This window comes from Amblyomma americanum, chromosome 10, assembly GCF_052857255.1.
Source record: "Amblyomma americanum isolate KBUSLIRL-KWMA chromosome 10, ASM5285725v1, whole genome shotgun sequence".
Classification (NCBI taxonomy): Eukaryota; Metazoa; Arthropoda; class Arachnida; order Ixodida; family Ixodidae; genus Amblyomma; species Amblyomma americanum.
In genome coordinates, this window is record NC_135506.1 from 39990830 (window position 1) to 40011692 (window position 20863).

Genomic DNA, 20863 nt, shown 5'->3' on the forward strand with positions numbered 1-20863 from the left:
TGCCTTACGATGGATCACAGGTGCTGGGATAGGCTCGTGGGTCTCGGCGCACGGGGAAGCGCAACTTTTTACCTTACTTCACATTAATACTTCAAAGACTAGTTACGAGGGTACTACAGAAGGGGTGGGGCATGCAAGAAATAAAAGCAGAATAAGTACAGATAATTTTCAAGCAAGTGATTCAAAGAAGAGATTTTCATTGTGCAAGTGCCTGTGAAATTCCTTTAAGGAACACAGATGGGCAGGTGATAGCAGCAATTTCTAGCAGAAGGTCGTTCCATTCACTGGCAGTCCGGGGGAAGAATGACTCTAGAGGCGAGTTTAAGACGCCTTTTACCGTAAAATTATGAGCAAGCGCCCCCACCATAACAAGCATATCAGCTTATTCTGGTTCACAGTGTGCATAGGTGGGCATCACTTAAAAAAGCGCACATCGCAAACATTCGCCCACACGGTTACGAGTGCGTAACGCGAAAGTTTGAGCGTTAGCTGAGATATGAAAGCAAAGGATTTTTATAATAATCTGGGCTAAACATTCTCGCCTGCTTTCTTATCATATACAGAGGGCCGCAGCCGGCTGCAGCAGCGTTCTTGCGGCAGCAGCTTACCTCTAGCATAAACCTTGCCGGCAGCCTGACAGGACGTCGGGGGGCACGTGAAGAAAGACGAGAGAACAGGAACAGACATTAGAGACCTGACTTGAATCTTCTCGACTTGGCTTGACTTGAAATACACCTGCGTTGTGGAACTTGATCTCCAGTCATGTGAAAAGCGCTAGAAATTGTGACGTGAATAGGAAAAAAAAATCCTTGGGCTAAATTACCTGACGCTTTAAAACGACCAAGTTCTTTTAAAGAGCCTACTCTGCGATATACTTTGTATCCTCCCATATTTTCCACGCACTCTAAACATTATTACGCCTGTATGGAAGTAAAAAGGTTGTGAGCTGCCCTCTAGTGCAGTCCTTTTGTAGCGAAAGCAACATTGGGCACGAACTCGCACTTTCGCCGTGCTCGCATTCCCACTTTGGTCGCACTGCTCCACGTGACCAACCACGTGACTGAACACGTGACCAACCGCGTGACGAACCACGTTACAACCACACAGCCAGACAACCAGACTAAGCTGGACTTGTAATAAAAATTAACCAAGGCTAACCAAGCTATGCTAACCTTAGCTTTCGCTGCGTATATCCTGGCATAGCCGAGCTAAGCCACTGACAATTGTTTTTGATAAAAGAACGTGCGCTTGAGGGTAGCCTACTCCCTTTTTACTCCTTTCAGTTCAGGAGTACACTCACCTTCTTCACCTGCGCCTACCCGCCTCTCTGCATGTGCCTCTCCACTTATCCAGTCGCCACTTCCTGGCCTTCCGGTCTGGCTGTCTCCTTTCCGCGTGCTTGCTCTCCTGCCTTCCCACAGATCGCCCACCCTTGTTTCTGCCTGCCTGCCTGCCTGCCTGCCTGCACACACGCTTACTTCTCTGCCTGCTGGGCTGCAACTGCCCCCCTCTGTTTGATAGCCTTTTACTGTCTTCTTCGTAGCCATCATTCGTTGCGTATCCTGTGGTAAGGGAGATCCTAACCATAAGTTTAGAATTAATTGTTTTGTGTGTGTGCGATAGCACTGGAGCTTCCACTCACTCGCTTAGCCGTTGTCTGTGCGGTCCTTCTGTACGACCTTGAGTTGGTTCAGGAAAAGCAACCTGGGTCTCACAAGTCCGGACTATGTCAGCACCTGCCATCCCAAGGCAGTGACGCATCGCTTAGCCGCTGCACCACTGCGCCACGAGTGGTATGAGCTCTCGCAGTCATCTATGACCGTTAAGTAGAAATGATGACTTCCACATATATGGGCATAAACTCATTAACGACTTCGATTCATACTCTTAAGGCGGAGCCCTTAATAATCTAGTTAAACTAAGCACAACGAGAGCCAGCCCACCTGCCTCGCATTTCACCTAGCCAAGCTAAATCGTCTGTCATTTTTTTTTTGCGTTGTAGTGGCGATAGTGGAGTGTAGTGAAGCTTCAGTAGTGGAGCTTCAGTAGTGGTGCTTCCGCTCCCATACTTACGTGGACGTCTAAGATCCGCCTTACGGCTAGGGCGCGATAGCTTTATTTAGCTAATGCTCGTATATCCCGAATTGCTCATTCTCGACTTGATATTCACAGATCCCTGGCAGTCGTCATTCAAAGCACGGAACAATGGTGGTGGGGTTAAGCGATGCACCGCTGCCCTGCAATAGCAGTTGCTGCCCTCCGGGAAGGCGTAAATGTGAGAACCAGGTTGCTCTTGGCGAGCAACCTCTCGTGACCGATCATTAATTGAACTGCCAGCTGCTCCGGTGGACAATCTGGTGGGCATGTTGTGATGACGCCACGAGGTCACATGACCTCGCTGACCCACCTAGGTTGCCTATCCGGCGATTTGTAACGACGACGAAGCTGGAGTTTCTGCTGAGCAGGTGCCTTAACGCTGTCGCGTTAAAAATACACTGCACGTCAGCTTGTTGCAGCACACTCAGGAAGCACATTGAATGCTGAAGCATCTTTTTGTTTATTTTCTGAATTTGCATTTTTAAAACAGTGAGCCGAACATTCAACAATGCCGCGTTATGTTGGCGCCCTAGTGCAAGTTATTTTAGAACGCATTATTCTTCCGTTGTCGCCTTGCGACGGGTCGTACGTGAATGAGCTGTTAAAACTAAGCCGACGCTGTGCGTAGGCCAGGCTACCTTCCGCCTTTTCGCCGACAGTGACTGGCACCCGTGCTTTATGACGCGATGGCAGGAGAGCATGCGGCCCGTCGGGAACGTTCGCGGGCAGAACTCGCACGGCAGCAGCGGTCTTCCCGTGTGCTCGGCCACGTGGTACTCGAGGTCTCTCTTGAACTTGAACTTGCACTGGCACCTGTGGCATACGTACGGTATCATGCGCTTGTCAGGCTCGGCCCGGTAGTACGGCCTGCCTGTACTCCCCAGGCTCTTGAAGACGGCGCGCCGTTTTCTGCGCCCATTAAACGGACGCTGCTGCTCCTCGGCTTTCTTTTGGTCGTCCACGCCACAGGATTCACCGGCGGCATCTGTCACACACGCGGATTGGTTGGCTATAAGAGTCTTGAACGCTGAGGGGTTAGCCACGAAACACCTGCACTACGGGCAGCCAGGAGCGCTGCCATTGCAGTCGATTTAAGAGTCTCTCTACTGCAGCGTTTTGAGGACACCAACATTGCATTTCTTTGCTCGTAGTAGGTATAAGCATACTCCAATTGGGCAGCATTCCTAAGAAAAAAGCTCAGAGAAAAAAAAACAGACAGGAAGACGAAAGGCATGGAGGTTAAACAGAAGCGTGTTCCCGTTGCCTCCATTGTACAGCGAAGAAAGGAAAGCGGGATGTAAATGAAGAACGGGAAAAGAAATGGATGGGAGGCTAAAGCAAGGCATCAGTTGAGGTCACGAATGCTGCGAAGTCAGTTAACAAGAGTCTAAAAGTGCTTTGCATGCCTTCGGTGCTGATGGTCGCTATGGTCACGGCCCGAGGATTGGACTCTACATCAAAAAGGAGGGAGTGAAAGAAGAAAGGAAGAAAGAGGTGCCGTAGTGGAGGGCTCCGGAATAACTTCGACCACCTGGGGATCTTTAAAGTGCACTGACATCGCACAGCACACGGGCGCCTTAGCGTATTGCCTCCATAAAAACGCAGCCGCCGCGGTCGGGTTCGAACCCGGCAACTGATCCTGAGTTCCCGGGTTCGAACCCCAACGTCGAGTTCCCGGGTTCGAACCCGACCGCGGTGGCTGCGTTTTTATGGAGGCAAAACGCTAACGCGCCCGTGTGCTGTGCGATGCCAGTACACGTTAAAGATCCCCAGGTAGTCGAAATTATTCCGGAGCCCTCCAATACGGCACCTTTCTTCCTTACTTCTTTCACTCCCTCCTATACTCCTTCCCTTGCGGCGCGGTTCAGGTGTCCAACGATATATGAGACAGATACTGCGCCATTTCCTTTCCCCAGAAACTGATTATTGTTATTATTATTCTCAAAAAGCGTCTATCTAGGTGCCAAGACGGCCATCTAAGAGAGTTCGGCTGCCTGTTATTCCTCTTATTCATGCTAGAGGCATTGCATCAAGTAAACAATGTGCAGCCCGAATCAGCGCTACAGGCCTCTGTAATCCCGTAATTACTGTGAATTTCCTACTATTTCATGTTGAGTATAGCCGCAATACATTGCACACTGATTTGGACACATCACCCTGGGAGGGCGCTCGCATAGCAAAGCGCTGAGATATCAGTTGAAATGAGCAAAAATAACAACAAGCGGGAACTTCGCTCAACCTTTGACAGTTCATATCTTACACAAAACACTACTATGCGGCTAGTTCTCATCACTTTCCTGCTGCGGTGTATGTGGAACAGCAAGATCATCTCAGATTTAACATTCTCACTTTAGCGACGCGGAAACTAGGTGCAAGATTCAGTGATGGTCCCGAGTGCGTAAAAGCTGCCGGGAAGGCCTCATCTTTCGCATCCTCGCAATAGCTATTCCTTTTCAAGTTTCCGGAAAGATGCTCAGAAGCTATCGGTCCAGAGAACGTGTCAAAACTTAAGCGACATTCTTCCCTCCTATTTTAAATGTTCGATGTCTCATGTCATGAATGAATGGTCAATTTCCAGAATCAGAGTTTTCACACAATCATATCGAGGTAAGAGCCATATAGACGAAATGTGATATATTCAGCAGTGTGACTCCGTGCTTTAACAGTGTCCTGTGCCAGCTGCGGCCACCTCATCCCCGCAAACCTACTAATCTAATCCGCTTACCTGACTTCCTTACCGCGCCTCCTACGCTCGTATTCCTTTGAAATCAAATCTGTTACCCACAATGGACATCGCTTATCTAGCCTTCGCATCATATATGTCCGGATCACACCCATTTATTCCGCTCGGTTTAAATTAGGATAAAAGCAACTTGCGTTTGTTCCGTGGCTCGCTACCATTCTCTTAATGTTGCAGCTATTTTATTTCAATCGCTCGTTGCGCTGTCCTGAGTATAAGTTCAACCCTTTTTGTTAGCCTCCAGCTTCCTTCCCAATAGATCAGCATTGATCAAATACAGATGTTGTATACTCTTCTCTTATGGGGTATTGATAAGCTGCCATGTATGTATGGTAACCGAGTGTACGGTAACGACAATCATTCAAGGCACACATGCCACTGTCGTTCGCATCAAGCTGGGAAACACTGCAAGAAAACAAAATGCGATGTAAACTGCGCTATGCCTCCGGTACACCACCGAAGACATGCATGCAGCGTGCTGCGCCGTGATTTGTTGCAATGCGTCCACACTGACTGTTATTATTAAACACAGTTTTACAGTCGTTTCTCTGCGCATATCTTTTGCACACCCGGGTCACCGATGAAGTAGTTTAAGTCAACTCAAGCGAAACCTGGCCTGCCAGCGAAGCTTCTTCACTGGCGTGTGTCCGAGGACGTTGCGTAGGTTTGGCTGAAAAACTCTCTCGAGCAGCCCTCGCGTACTATGCTTGTGACGTTTCGGCTCCCGGTACTATTTGCGAAGGTAAGTGCCTTCAGTTCACCATGACTGAAGCTCTCGCCTTCTTTTCATTCGTAATGGCGTTCGCTGCGACGAAAAAAATCGGCCGCGAACCTCTAACGAACTCTTCTGACACTCTCTTTAGACAACGGTGCGCTAAATCTCTTTTTGAAGTGGTCTATGACCATCCACACTGGGTTCATGATTCGTGGCTCCATTTCAGGTCCCTGTGCTCTGCTTTTCTGCTATGAAGCCGTTCCTCCCCAGCGCTTGACATGTGTAAATAATTTTACTGGTACAAAAGCCTACAAAAGACATCTCCCCCCCCGCCCCCCCCCCCCCTTCCTCCGGTGCTTTGAAACGACAGTCGAGCAGTTTGAAACGTCACATACGCTACCAGTTGCGCAAGTTGCATAAGATAGAAACGCAGTAAGAACTGAATTTTTTCAGGAGTCCTTAACATTCGGGTATTTTATGGTGCCGTGGAAGGACTGACAGCAAGAAATTCGCCGTATTTAACTTGATTCCTGTAATAAAAAAGAACAAAAGTGAGAAAAAAAGTTCTGCTCTTGTAGAAGATGAACAAGATTTAGGCCCGGGATGCCCTAAAGAATTTTGCCCACCAGTGGATAGACCACTACTCCTACAGACCAAATCTCACTCTGATTACCTCGTACTTCGAAACCTGATGAAGGCCAGGAGGAGAGGACGATTTTCTAGAGATTACGATGGTGGCAGCTTCTCATTAGGCACAGTCAAGTTTTCTTTTCGTAGGGTTAAATAAACTTCAGACGCGATGCGCCAAGAGTGTGGAATTACGAATAAACTTGCTGAATAAAACCGAAAAAGCTCAATAAGCCATTGCATCATCCCCTTTTCAGAAAAATCGACTGCCTCCTGAAAGCAATTCCAGAGGACGCCGATACTAGCGGTTTCCACGTTAGCGTAGTGGTGTAGTAACCTTACCCTCCTCATCAGAGCTGCTCAGCCGAGGTTCCTGCCTCGTGGGTTCCTCCCTCAAATGTCGGAGCAAATCATCGGGAAGTTCGTCGCTGGCATCCTCATAGAGCACGCCAGCATCCAAGCACACTTCGCTCCATGACGCAGCAAGACCCTCATCAGATTGACGAGGGGGAATCTGCACCCGGAAAAAGAACCTCAGTGGGCTCAATGATGAGTGAAAGGCATGACATCAAGGATCAAGGAAGAGTAATCTTTACATTACTTTTTTTGCTAGAATAATAAACGGATTACAGCAACAGGCCCCAGTGTGTTATGAATAGTGCAGCGGCGCCGATGTTACGGTGCACATATCGTGCCTCCCATGGCTCGGGGTTGTTGCTAGGGCGACTTGATTGCTCATGACGGATACTGTAGCGCTCGTAACTCAACGAAAGAATGAAGAGTTATTGTTGCCCTTTTCGCTCTGTCATTGTGTCTCTTGCACTCCAGTATTCCCAAGTTTGATTCCATGCCCTCTCAATTGCCCATTCTTTTATTACCATCGCCTGGGAAATAAAATCGCTATATGTATTAAGCAAGTCTGGATAAATATCGATATCCACACAGCTGGGAAATTTTTCTAGACGTTGTTGCCAGCATATTATCCAGCCCTGTTCTTCAGTTCGGCGGTACACTGATCATTCCACAGCATTGGCTGTTAAAGGGAAAGTTCCCGTGAAAAGTGTTTGTGGCTGTCGCACTAGCAGTCAAAAGGCGACCGTGCAGCCGAGTGTCACTAGACGAAGGATGACAGAAGGGCGGGGCACCCTGCACACAGGTCCATTCCATGTGGTATGGACCACGTGACCAGATCACTCCGTGCACACAGCCCGTGCCTGGCGCCATTTTTAAAGAGACCAACTTTTCCCAAATAAACACAATGATCGTCTTTGGCGAACGCGTGCTGTGGTTCGCAGTCATTTCACGACCGTGCAACTGTGACTGGGTGGAAGGCACAGGGGGACGTGCGACCTCTCCACGGGCATCCAGCACTCGCTGTATTTTTCTGCGCGTATTTATCGCAAGCCTGCAAGGGCTTATTTTTCGCATATCTAGCTTGGTAATTCCATTCAGTTTTTCGATCAAAGGCAACGTCTTTGATCACGTTCGAAAATATTGAGAGATGAAGTGCGCACAGAAAAACAGGCCTCCTTGTCTTGCGGTAACAGTGACCAGGAATAACTCTTTAGGCTCGCAACAGTCCTTCCAAGGGAAAGGCCCTTTACAGTGCGCGCCTGGCAACGTAGAAACGCATCTCCTAGCACAAATCAAAGCATGCAGAAAAAATTTGCTTGATATCAAAATCACCTGGCTCAGTAGGCGGTATCAATGTGGACCTAGACTATTCGGTAAGAACCACAAGGACCGATACGCCACATTTTATATTCTATATAGTATGAGGCAGCGTTGAAGCCTTTCATGTTGTAAAATTTCGTTTTCGCGACAAGATCTGAAGAAAGCTCATGCCAGCAGGCGTCCAATATGAACTAGCAACGATAACATGTCCTGCACCTCGTAAGGATCCTTCTCTTCGTAATCCACGGCCGGGTGCTCTGTCCTTCCCGGGCTTCCCATCGGCATGAGGCTCAAGACCTGTTCATTCTGGCAACACTGTGGCTCCTGCTCTTCCTCACCCTCGGCGCCGTTGACCACGCTCGGATCGGCTGCAATTTCTGTCACACAAACACACACATTGTTTCGGTGCCAGCATCATCAGCGCTCTGTCGTTAGTGAGGAAGCGTACACATGACATGTGCCATCGTACACATGACACCAAAGTCGGTCGGGCATTGTCCTCGTTTTTAGACCACATTAAGTTTGCATTTCTCCACATATAGGTAAAAAATGATTGCATGTGACAGCATTCTCAGAAAAATAGCGCGCAACACAAGAAGTGCGAATAAAATATTGCGGCGAGATGTGACGCCGGCAAGAGCCCGCGTACAATGCACCCTATGCGAATCTGTAGGGTGTTCAGACCTCTTTAAACCAGAAATTTACGTCCTCAGTTTTCACTACATACTGACCAATCAAATCGGCATAATATGGGGTAAGCAGGAATTATCCTTTCAGCCGCGCATGCCACTGCGAGTTGTGAATATATGCTGCGCCGAAGTGAAAAACCAGAAAGAGAAAACGTCTCAACATGGAGTTCTCCTTTCGGAAGAGATCGATAAGGGCTGTAAAGACTGCACATATCTATCAAACTTTGTGGTTTATATACCTGCAACAATCAATCTTCTTCTCAAATGCCCCTCTACCTAGGTACTTCCTGTTTCTAAACCAGGAAAAAAATTCATCGGACGGCAACTTCCCAGTGATCGGAGCATGGCTGCCTGCGAGAGCACGTTATCGTTAACAAGAATTCAATCTTTTTGAGTGAAGTTAAAGAAAATTAAGACATGACGTGTGAGTTTGCGAATTTCCGGAATGACATGACTAGTTGTGGCCGCAGGGCTTCGGCATAAGGAATGAGCGGTAACCAAGTAATATTCTTCCAGCAGCACTTATACTGAGAGGCATGCGAATCTATGAAGCGACGAAAGGAAACCAATAACATGAAACCTCTTTTCAATTTAATTGTATTAAAGGGCTGTCAAGATAACGTATGAATTCATAACTCTAATTTTAGTGCCTATAGCAATAAATCTACTCATTGGGTGTTGCTCTCTGTAGATACTTCTTGTTTCGCAACCGGAATTTAGGATGGGAAAATTATTATCGGCTTGAGTAACAAGTGGAGTAGTTGATCTTGCTAGGTGGCCGTCAGTGGAGACTGGCAAGAAAGTTTAAACGGACGGCAAACTTCGAGAGGTCGCAGCAGGTGCCAGTATCAAAAATGAACGAGAGTAACAAGGATCTATTCTGTTTGGCTGCAAGAATGTGCAGACCCTGTGAACGAAGTTTGTGGAATTTCACGGAAGTATCTTCGGCTTTAACCTTCATTAATATCCAGCTTTCTTGTCGCGTCATCGTCAGCTCGTAAGAAAAATCCGGCAGCCTGTATACAAAAGGATACCACGCTAGGCGAGTTCTCGTGGAGACAACTCCAGTAGAGTAGTGTCGTCGGCTTACCGTCGTTTTTGCAGAGACCCCGCCACGTGTCTTCCCTCACGGATTCGCCTGTCGTCTTTCGAAAGATTTCGTCAAATATTTCGCAATTCACGCTATCGTCGAACAGGTCCGCGTCCAAGCACGGTGTGCTCCACTCCACAGCAGCGGCCTCATCACATCCAGCAGAGGTGACCTGCACGATGAAACAGAAGAGGAGCGGGTGCTCGAAGAGTGCTAGCCATGTCGTAAAGGGCGAGAGAAGAGCACCGCTTTCAAATGAAGTTTTCAGAAGCATGATTAGGAGATTGTCGCCTCTGCTAGGAAGAAGGCTTATGGTGCAGATGTTAAGGTGCAATTACACATCCTGCGTTTCCCCCTCCCACCGCCAAACCTCCACCCTCGCCTTTTTGTTTCCGCCCTGGTGTGTAAGGGATTATAGAAGTTTACGCGCTGGACGGGAATCGTTTTCCTTCGTTTTTTATTACTATTGTTGCTTAGAACCTTTGCTATACTATTTACAGGGTTTATCTTTGCTAGTTTCTCACTGCAAATTAGTCTGGTAGCGGGTGGTAAGAGTCTATCTGGCCCTGTGTTCGTTGATTTCAAAGCTGCGGTCTTTCCTTAAGAAATCATTTCCGTAGTTATAAGAATCGATACGCACCACTGATATTCCGTCCAGTATGATATGATACCAGCCTAAAACATAATCTGTCAAACAACTCCGCCTTCGAAATGCTCGAAAAAGGCGCTGTTGAAGTAGTCCTCTATTACATACACCAGTAAGTATAACACGTACCTCTTGCACCTTGTACGGCTCCCCGTCTTCATCGACCACGGTCGGGTGGTCCTCCTTTTCCGGGCTCGCCATCTGCTCGACGCTCATGTGCCATTCGCATCGCTGGAGGAGTGGCACCTCACCATCTTCCTGTTCTCTGCTTTCCCATTCGCATCGCTGGAGGAGTGGCACCTCACCATCTTCCTGTTCTCTGCCTTCCCATTCGCATCGCTGGAGGAGTGGCGCCTCCCCATCCTCCTGTTCTCTGCTTTCGCCGTGGGTCCCGCTTGGTTCGCCTGCGGTTTTAGTCCGACACGCGTAAAATGTTGGGTGCCTGCGTATTCAACGCTGAGCGATGAGCGAGGACCTGCTCGTAGTAGAGACGCAGGAGCAAAACACTGCGTGTTTAGCGCACAAAAGCATTTCTGTTCTTTCCATGCGAGTTCAGTAATCATCATTACAGCAGCATTCGCTGAAAATTGGCTCGTAAAATAGGAGCGAGAGAGAGACACAGTACACAAAGAGCAGGAAGGCTAACCATGCGTTGCCCGGTTGACTACCCAACACAAAGGAAGCGGAATAAAGGAAGCGACAGAGAAAAGAGAAAGACAATTAAACTTCTTTGCCGAGCATAGGCCTCCTTCTGATGCTTAACTTCCTTGCCCATAAGATTATGCATCTTCAAATACAAAGTTCGTGCTCTTTATTAACTCCAGTGGATACTTTCTCATGCAATGCTCTCATTACGGGTCACTTAGCAAGCACTGATAATTCAAGCTATCGAATAATCAATACCCATTGGAATACATTGTTCCTGTTCGCCCACTGGAACGCAGCAGCTTGCGAGAGAGCACTTTGAGTGCAGTTAGAAGTGCTCCTGTTCGCCCACTGTAAACAAGTATAAAATAGCGCGAGGAGTGTGCAGGTATCGTCGCGTGACGGATCCGTCAACTACCCTCAGTTGCTTCTTTTTTTCCTTTTTTTTCATCCTCTTTTTTAACCATCATCTGGAGTAGCATGCCAGGCTAACTATTAGCATACCTCTTCTGTGTCCTTAAAATCTCTCCCTTTCCTCTTGGAATCCACTTCTATACCCCGAAGGATTACTGATCATCTGTTCTCGGCATTGCCACATCAGTGCTTGTTACTTACTAATAATTCTGGCTAGGATATTGTGAACTCTCGTTTGTTCGCTATTCAAGTTCGATTAACAGCACCCCTTTCTGGGCTAGTTGGTGTAACATTGTGTCACAAAAGTAAAAACAGCGCTAATTTTTACACAAACCACACGGAAAGACCATAAAGACAGCGCCCGTCCTGTCTGGTCTTTCTGTGTGGTTTGTGTAAAAATTAGTACCTTCGCTATGCAACTTTGCTGTCTCATTGATTCGGTTTAAGATACCTTTGTTAAGAGAAAGAACTGAAACTTGCTGTAGCAGACAGCAGGACCTCAAAACACAGTTTCGATAGTTGTCGCAAAGTATTGGAAGAGCTAATGAAATGTATCGATCTAAGGCTGGCACACAGAGCAAGCCATCGCAGAGATTCCGAGCTGCGCCTCTAATCACACCAACCACGTCAAAGCAGCCGTGGCCGCCGCTTACCCTCCTCCTCACACCGGGCCCGCGCAGCCTCCTCATTCATCTCGCAGCTAGATTCCTCCTTCGTCTTCCGGAAGAACTGTTCAAAGGTTTCACAACTGGCGCTCTCGTCGAACAGGCTTGTATCCAAGCACGGTCCCATCCACGACGAAGTAACGGTGTCATCGGAATCAGGGGAAGGCATCTGCGCACGGAAAAAAAAAACGGAAGACGGGTGGACGCACGACGAGCGCAAAGCATGTCAGCATGAGATCCCAGTACTGAAATTTTCAGAAGAATAAAAGGTCGGCTGACTCCAGATATTTTGTTCAGTCTAGAACAGTGCTGACGGTGTCTGTTGGATTGCAAGCACAACTCCGCTTTTCCTTCAGTTCATTAGGATTGACGCGGTTATATAACCGAAAACCCTGCGTCCGATCTATAATCGTGAGCCAAATAGATGCCCCTACCATCGCGTGCCAACCCATGCCAAACTACATGCGAACGCCACCTGACGAAGCCCTCCTGTTGCCGAGACCGGCTCTGATCGAGATAGGCGCGCGCATGGAGGAAGGAAAACTCAGGAGGGGCACTTCCCCTACAACGACATGGGAGAAAAGTGTGGAGGAAGTCACGTGGTTTTTTTTCTCGCTCGGGAGGCCATCTTGTCCGGGCAGCTTAGCAACGGCGTTGTAGTTGCTGTTTACAAACCGGGCGTCAGCAGCCGGCCGCGGTGTACCATTTGAGGTGCGGCGTAGGCGCACTTTCTTTAACTGCTCAAGATTATGCTTTGGGTGGTGCTCACAGGCTGACGTTGACGGCGTTCAACCATATCTTAGTGCAAAATTCTCGCTGCGTGCCCGGATTAGAACGCTTTCGGCGACAGCCATTCAACGACAACGTCTACTGCAGCGCTGCTCAGAGCCGTCGGGAGACCGCCGCTGTTCACTAAAATGAGCATTCGCGCAGTTCGTTCACCAGTGATTCGAAACAGCGTGCACTACACAGCGGTCGTCGGCGTATTGTGCGACCGTTTCATGTCTTGTGCGTGTCGTGTGCTATTCGCGTTCCCGTTTCGATCAGCAGTGAAACCATCGTTGCTAGTTATGCGTGTTCTTGCAACGCTGCATCGATTGCAACTGGTGTTGGTTTTAATACAACTGGTATTTTTCTTTTTCGACGATTTCGCTTGTGTGAGCGGCGGGGTTCATGACATGGGCGGAGAACGATACTGTAAAGGAAGCAGCTGCGCTCGCTTTGTTCTTAGTATATAGAAACTTTGTTGCATGCCCGTTTGAAGTGTCGTGTGAGCTATTTGCCTTTGGGACGTGCCGGCCTCGTGTATTCGTTCATATCGAGATCAAGTCTGTATTTCTGGTCGCTCGCTGTTTTCAGATCCGTTCCTGTAGCAGGTTCAGCAATTGCTTTGTTGAGGTCATGGGCAAGAAATGCGAAAAAGGCGAAGCATTTTGGCACTTCATGATAGCGACAATATTTCAACTCCCCATATGGTTTCGTTTGCCACCCTTCGCGTATTAATAGTATGAACGTTATTGCTCTGGAGCTTTCACTGTGTAATGAAGCTCGAACTGAATTTGGACGCCTTTTTTCACATGTGTTTATTTTGCCCATGTCCTATGATAGTGTCATTTGTGGTAAAAGGTGCTCAGTGAAATGAGAATGCACACGTGCATTCAATTTCAATGATGCCTGTGGTTATGTTGAAGAAAAATAATTTGATGTGTTCAATACACTGATTTTCATTTTCTGTATGGTGGATCACAAGTAAAGTGTGCTACTCTGCAGAGGCTTACAAGCTAGTATTTCCAAAACTAGAGAAAACTTATCTGTACAGCTGCAGCTGTGCACGTTAAACATGAAACACAGCATTGAAATAATGCACAACACTGTGAAACCTATACTGAAGCATCTGGGTACTCCTAAACTTCTAGAAGCAGTCTGAAAAGGTACGGTCATGTATATTAATTCTCATGCTCCAAACTAGACCTATGGATGTAAAACCTGTCACGTGGCAATGCTAGAAGGGCGGATTCATGGATCATTTTTAAAGGGGGGAGGAGGGGGGCTGTCTCATTTGGAATTTTTTGTCGAGAAATAGGGGATCGACACGGTTTTCCTATGTAAAATTTCAGGCTTTGGGATGGGGATGACATCCCCCCCTAAATCCTCCCCTGACGTGCTACTGTAGGCACTGTCGGCCCTCTCTGTTTCTGTCACCTCTATGAGAGGCTCTTGAAGTTCTGAATCAAACGTCATTGCTGGCACGGTCATCATTATGAATATTATTACGAGGATAGTTCAGCAGCAGAAACGGTACGCCGTACACAGAAGACACACCACGAAACGGGTCACACAAGCACTAGCGACAGCGTCTTCGTCTTCTACTCAGCGACACAACGTCGTCTTCGCTTGGCGACTGCGTACCGTAACACTACCCCCCCCCCCTCCACCCCGCGGGAGAAGGCACAGACCCGGGGAGGCATAGGGGGTGGGTGAGTGTGGTAGGTTTTAAGACGGGCGACGTGCACAAGCTGTGTGGAGGGGGCCACGGAAGAAGATTTGGGGTGCAGCGGCGTGAGTTCATAGGTCACATCGCTCAGTTGCCTCAAAACGCGGTAAGGAGCAACGTAACGAGGCAGGAGCTTCTCACACAGTACTACACGGCGTGCAGGGTGCCAGAGGAGTACCAGGGAGCCGGGAGGGTAATTGACGTCACGATGATGAAGGTCGTAACGACGTTTTTGAGCGGTCTGAGAAGCGTGGAGACGATCCCTAGCGATTTGGCGGGCGGCGTCAGCACGGGCAATGACGTCACAAGCATCACTGCTAGTAGAAGGGTCAGAAGGCAGTAAGCTCTTAAAGGGTAGCAACGGGTCGCGACCAAAAAGCAGGTAGAAGGGGGAGTATCCGGTGGTATCATGGCGTGAGGAAGTGTAGGCGAACGTCACGAAGGGTAAACTGACGTCCCAGTCACGATGGTGGTCGGAGACATACATGGACAGCATGTCCGTCAGGGTGCGGTTAAGTCGCTCAGTAAGGCAGTTAGTTTGGGGATGGTAGGCCGTGGTGAACTTGACGCGTGGAGCAGGAGCGGAGAAGGTCGTGGACCACTTTAGAAACAAAGCAGAGGCCTCGGTCTGTAAGCAGATCACGAGGAGCGCCATGAAGCAAGACGACGTCATGGAGGAGAAAGTCGGCGACATCGGAGGCACAGCTGGTCGGGCTACCGCGCGTGATAGCGTACCGGGTAGTGTAATCGGTCGCAACGGCAATCCACTTGTTCCCGGAAGTTGATGTGGGAAAAGGCCCGAGCAGATCCAGACCAACACGGAAAAATGGCTCAGTCGGAATGTCGAAGGGCTCAAGCGGGCCGCTAGGTGGGAGCGGGGGCGTTTTCCGGCGCTGACATTGATCGCAGGCAGCAACGTAACCGCGGACAGAGCGGTAAAGGCCAGGCCAGAAGAACCGCCGGCGCACGCTGTCGTACGTGCGGGATACGCCGAGGTGCCGTGCAGTAGGTGCGTCAAGACGCTGGGCAAAGACCGTGGGGCGGAGATGCGTCGGGACGACGAGCAAGAGGTCGGCGCCATCAGGGTGCATATTTTGACGGTAGAGAATATCGTGCTGCTGCACCTGCAGCACGAACAGGCTCAGGTCAGGATCGGAAGCGCCTCTTCGGAGGTGGTCGATAATAGGGCGCAGAGATGGATCACAGCGCTGCTCGTTGTCGATGTGTAGAAAGCCCGAGATGGACAAAACACACTCGTCGGTATCACGGCTGTGGGAATAAGGAGGATCGACAGGATGGCGGGACAAACCGTCAGCGTCTTGGTGCAAGTTGCCGGACTTGTAAACAACAGTAAATGTGTATTCCTGCAAGCGCAAGGCCAAGCGATCCAGTCGGCCTGTGGGGTCTTTAAGAGAGGAGAGCCAACACAAGGCATGGTGGTCCGTAACGACGCAGAAGGGCCGCCCAAACAAATAAGGGCGGAATTTGTTAACGCCCAAACAAGTGCAAGGCACTCCCGCTCAGTGATGGAATAGTTGCGTTCAGAGGGAGATAGCAGGCGGCTGGCGTAAGCAATGACACAATAGTGGTCGTGCTGGCGCTGCACAAGGATGGCCCCAATACCATGGCCACTGGCGTCGGTGGGAAGTTCTGTAGGCGCAGAAGGATGGAAATGGGCCAGCACAGGTGGAGCCGTGAGGGCCGCAACAAGTGCGGTGAAGGCGCTAGTTTGTTCAAGGCCCCAGGAGAAAGGCACATCTTTCTTCAGGAGGGAAGTAAGGGGACGGGCCGTGTCGGAGAAATTCGGGATAAACCGGCGGAAATACGAGCAGAACCCGAAGAAACTGCGCACATCGCTAAGGAACGGAGGTGGGGAACTCGCGGACGGCACGAACTTTGTCAGGGTCAAGCTTACACCAGAAGCATCGACCAAGTGGCCGAGGACCTTGATTTGGCGCTGGCCGAAGCTGCACTTCTTGGAGTTGAGTTGGAGGCCGGCGCGGCGGAAGACGGAAAGGATAGCAGAAAGACGGTGTAGGTGGCTTTCGAAAGTGGGGGAGAAAACGACAACGTCATCCAGGTAGCACAAGCACGTCGTCCATTTGAATCCACGCAGGAGCGAGTCCATCATACGCTCAAAGGTGGCAGGAGCGTTGCAGAGGCCAAAAGGCATGACCTTGAATTGGTACAGGCCATCGGGGGTGACAAAGGCTGTCTTCTCACGATCCCGTTCGTCAACAGCACTTTGCCAGTAGCCGGAACGGAGATCAATAGAAGAAAAATAGCTGGCGCCGTGTAGTCAGTCGAGGGCGTCATCAATTCTCGAAAGAAGATAGACCTCTTTCTTTGTTATTTGATTAAGATGGCGATAGTCGACACAGAAGCGCCAACTGCAATCTTTATTTTTAACAAACACAACAGAGAATACCCACGGACTGCTAGAAGGCTCGATAATGTTGTTCGCCAGCATCTTGCCCACTTCCGTCTGAATGACATGGCGCTCAGGAAGGGAGACACGATAGGGCCTTTTGTGCATGGGGCTGGCATCGCCCCTATTTGTATGATGGGTCACGACGGTAGTTTGGCCGAGAGGACGATTCCCAAAATCGAAGACGTCACTGTAGGAAACTAACAGGGTGGTGAGCGCGCTGGCGTGGTCTAGTGGCAAATCCGCCGCGATCATTGCGGAAATAAGGGCCGGACGTGAAGCTGCCGCGGGCGGGGATCAGGGAGACCAGTCTGAGGCTCAGCTGCGAGGGCATAAACTGCATTCGGCCAAAGGAAATAGCTCAGCGAGTGCGATTCCACAGGTGAAACTTGATAGAGAGGCTGAAGTTGAGAATTGGAAGGTAGGTGCGGTTACCGATGACGGTCAGGACGGTGAGTGGAAGGGTGGCATTTCGCTGAAGGACAACGTCCTTGATTGGGCAAGTGACGTAGGCACCACCAGGAACGGGGGAACCGGGGACATTGCAACATAGTCTGCAGAATCGCGCGGCAGGCGAGTAAATTCAGCGGCACGTAAGCGGGACGGCTTGGAATCGGCGCTTTCAGAGCAGAGCGGCAGGTCTAAACGAAGACTGTCAGTGGAGCAATCAATTAGCGCCGCGTGGGTTGTTAAAAAGTCGATGCCGAGGATCACATCGTGGGGGCAGTGGTCGAGCACAGTGAACAGGACGGCTGTAGTACGCCCGGCCATGCAAACACGCGCAGTGCGCATTCCAACGACGGCAGCAGCACCGCCGTCGGCGAAACGAACGGCTGAGGAAACGGCGGGTGTCACAACCTTCTTCAAACGACGGCGAAAGGAAGAGCTCAAGACGGAAATTTGAGCGCCAGTGTCAATCAGAGCCTTAACTGTTACACCGTCCACGCAGATATAGAGAAGGTTGCGGCAAGGAGCAGGGGTCAGGAGAGGATTTTCGGGCCGGGTCGTCAATGCAGCGTCACCTCCGGGAGCTGCATTGGTTTGTTTTCAGAATGAGAACCAGGTAAGGGCGGAGTGGACGGGCGTTTAAGTTGCGGCGAATGGGAGCGACGGATCTGAGGTGAAGGCGAGCGGCTGTACCTGCGTGGGGTCAGAGTGTCGTTGGCGTGTGATAACTCGGGACGGGGAGACATCTGGCGCGGTCCGTAGTCAGCAAGACGATCGTAATCAGAACGAGGTCCGTAGTCCATACGACGATCATAATTAGAGTTAGAGTGAGGTGGGCAAAACCAACGGCTGCGGCAGTGGCGGGAAATGTGGCCGACACGCGAGCAGGTGAAGAAGGATGGGCCGGTCGTCTGAGGTTCTCCAGTCCGCAGGATTCCGGTAGCGATAACGCGGTGGGATGGCCGGTGTCGGTGAAGCAGCGGCAATCAATGGAGCGCTGGTTGGTGTACAGGGCGACGCAGAGGGTAGGCGAGAATTGAGACCCACGTTCGCGAACTCCTGACGAACAATGGCAGGGATCAGAGTAATCGTATCGTCAGGCGGCTGAGGGATGAAGGCGATGGGAGTCATAGCCTCCAGTTCCCTTCGTACAATTCTGGTTAAGTTGGCAGGATGGGACGGCTGTTGCAGTGTTGGCAGGTATTCGCCGCCGTGTTCGGAAGGCGGTCGAAACGGGGAGCAATGCGGCTGTGCTTGGATTGCTCAAACTGCCGGCATACCTAAAGGACAGAGTCGACCGTTGCGCAGTTTTTGCAGAGGAGCAAGTTAAAATCGTCGTCGGCGATCCCCTTCAGAATGTGGCCCACCTTGTCGGTCTCTGGCATGGCGCTGTCTACCTTACGGCAAAGAGCGAGGACGTCCTGGATTTACGTAAGAGATGTAAGACTCGGTCGATGACTGAGCTCGAGAAGCGAGGTCTTTTTTAGCGGCGAGCTTGCGCCCAATTGGCTTGCCAAATAAGTCGCGGAGCTTCTGCTTGCAGGTGTCCCAAGAGGTAAGTTCTTCCTCATGCGTCTCAAACCAGACGCGCGCCGTGCCCGCCAAGTAGAAGATGACGTTAGCAAGCATGAGGGTCGCATCCCGTCGGTTGTGCTTACACGCTCATACATGGCTAGCCAGTCTTCAACACCGATGTCATCGGTTCCACAAAAGGTGCCCGGTTCGCGAGGCTGTGCCACGACAACGGTCGGCGCTGGAGTTGACGCTGTGGCCGGAGGTGCGTTGGACGGCATAGCGATGGATTCAACGTGACGACCACTGCGGAGGTCCAGGGCGTGGTGTAGTACCCAGCACAACCTCCACCAAATATTACGAGTTAGTTCAGCAGCAGAAACGGTACGCCGTACACAGAAGACACACCACGAAACGGGTCACACAAGCACTAGCGGCAGCGTCTTAGTCTTCGTCGACTACTCAGCGACACAACAACGCCGTCTTCGCTTGGCGACTGCGTACCGTAACAATATGTTATGATGATAAGATTTGCATTCAGGGTCAAGAACTCAGACTTCTTAGTATATTTACCCATCCTCGCTGCTGTATGAGAAAGCATTACTGGCATGGCCAGCCACACGAAAACTTGCTATGAAGATAAATACAGTATTCAAGAGCAAAAACAAAATACTGCAGAATTCTTTTTGTCCTCACTGCTGCAGGAGAAAACATTGTTGACTGTCACCTCTTGATTGCTTACACACAGCGCCATTTTTTCGAATATGCGCCAAATTTTGTAGCACTGCCCCTTCCTTTAAGAATATTGTGCGACAATATTCACAAAACACAAAATTCGGTCATACATGCTTGCGCTCACATACTGAATGGCGAATGCCAACATACACACATAAATACAATGATGTCTCCTCATACATGCCACTTGACAACTGTCAAGATTCATTTCAATACATGCCGCAACTCGGCAACACATTAGCATAACATTAAACAGGGAGCACACAAGTACAATGCATACTTTAGCCGATACTTCCACATACATTTCCTACTTGCGCTTCCGTAATGCGCGCGTGAGGACCTTCGCAGTTGCCTTTTGTCGCAACAAGAGTCTCTTCGACTAGCGGGTCTTTTTCTCGGTCAACATGGGCTTCTATTTCGCCCCACCTGAACCCTCCAGATAAATTTGCCGACTCGGAAAAGAATTGTGCGCTTAGAATGCACACACAAATAAGGCAATCGATGGATTCCAGGGCACCTACGTCAAAACTCACAGGCTCACAATATTGACTGGTGTGAATGCACGCTTGGTTACCTTCCAGCATTTTCCTGTGCAATCGAAATGCAGCTGAAGTAATGTGCACAACAGCACGATGAACATGTCCACAACCTACCCTAAGCTGAGCTTAGTGGGAGTTTCAGGCACCTTGTCCTCTTGAGCTGTCTTCTTTTCGCGTTTCGCTGCTTCCCTGTGACCATTCGGTGGCCTTTCTTTCGGTTCCGCACAGCTTTCTACTGTTGTTGTTGTTGTTGTTGTTGCTGTTAGCCTATCAAAAGATGGCACATACCCACACTGGGGGATCGGCCAAGAATCGGGTGGCTATTCACCTGAACGCAGTTAAAAAAAGGAAAAGCACGTGGGAGCGCAACACCGGTGAATTCTTCGTCATAAACAGAAAAGGGATGAGAGTTTCCAGCGAAAACGTTTTTTTCTTCCTCGGAGCGTTCATCCGCGGGACTCTTCCGTTCTTCGTTCTTAGCTCTCTGCTTGACTGCTCCTTTGCTTGAGCTAGCATGCTCGCGCTTCCTTCGCCACTTCCGTTTCGCTTGGCGATCACTTCACCGTTCCGAAGAGCAGGATTCGGATATCGGGCACCCTTCTCAGAACCTTAAACGGCGGCTCGGGCTAACAGCGGTTGTAGCCCCTCATTTATAGGCGCAGTCCGCGTCTGTTTGTTTTTCGCGCCAAGGCAGGCGCGCACATAC

At 49.9% G+C, this 20863-nt stretch overlaps 2 protein-coding genes across 2 annotated transcripts in view; one reads left to right on the top strand and one right to left on the bottom strand.

The window, feature by feature from the left end:
- LOC144107963 (uncharacterized) overlaps nt 1-20863 on the top strand; it is a 135853-nt gene that overhangs the window by 60452 nt on the left and 54538 nt on the right. The window lies entirely within an intron of this gene.
- Nucleotides 2616-12163, bottom strand: LOC144107193 (uncharacterized). Its single transcript, XM_077640203.1, has 6 exons — nt 11991-12163; nt 10408-10682; nt 9633-9804; nt 8070-8230; nt 6522-6693; nt 2616-3082 (listed from the first exon to the last, which is right to left on the bottom strand). Exons 1-6 carry the CDS (start codon nt 12127-12129, stop codon nt 2652-2654), a joined length of 1350 nt encoding a protein of 449 aa, XP_077496329.1. The 5' UTR covers nt 12130-12163; the 3' UTR covers nt 2616-2651.

Excerpts from the sequence above, each read along its gene's own strand:
- LOC144107193 (XM_077640203.1), bottom strand. The coding sequence starts at position 12,129 with ATGGGACCGTGCTTGGATACAAGCCTGTTCGACGAGAGCGCCAGTTGT. Across the intron at positions 10,683-11,990 it reads GGCCCGGTGTGAGGAGGAGG|GCGAACCAAGCGGGACCCAC; the intron begins GTAAGCGGCGGC and ends CTAAAACCGCAG. Across the intron at positions 6,694-8,069 it reads AAGAGAAGGATCCTTACGAG|ATTCCCCCTCGTCAATCTGA; the intron begins GTGCAGGACATG and ends TTCCGGGTGCAG.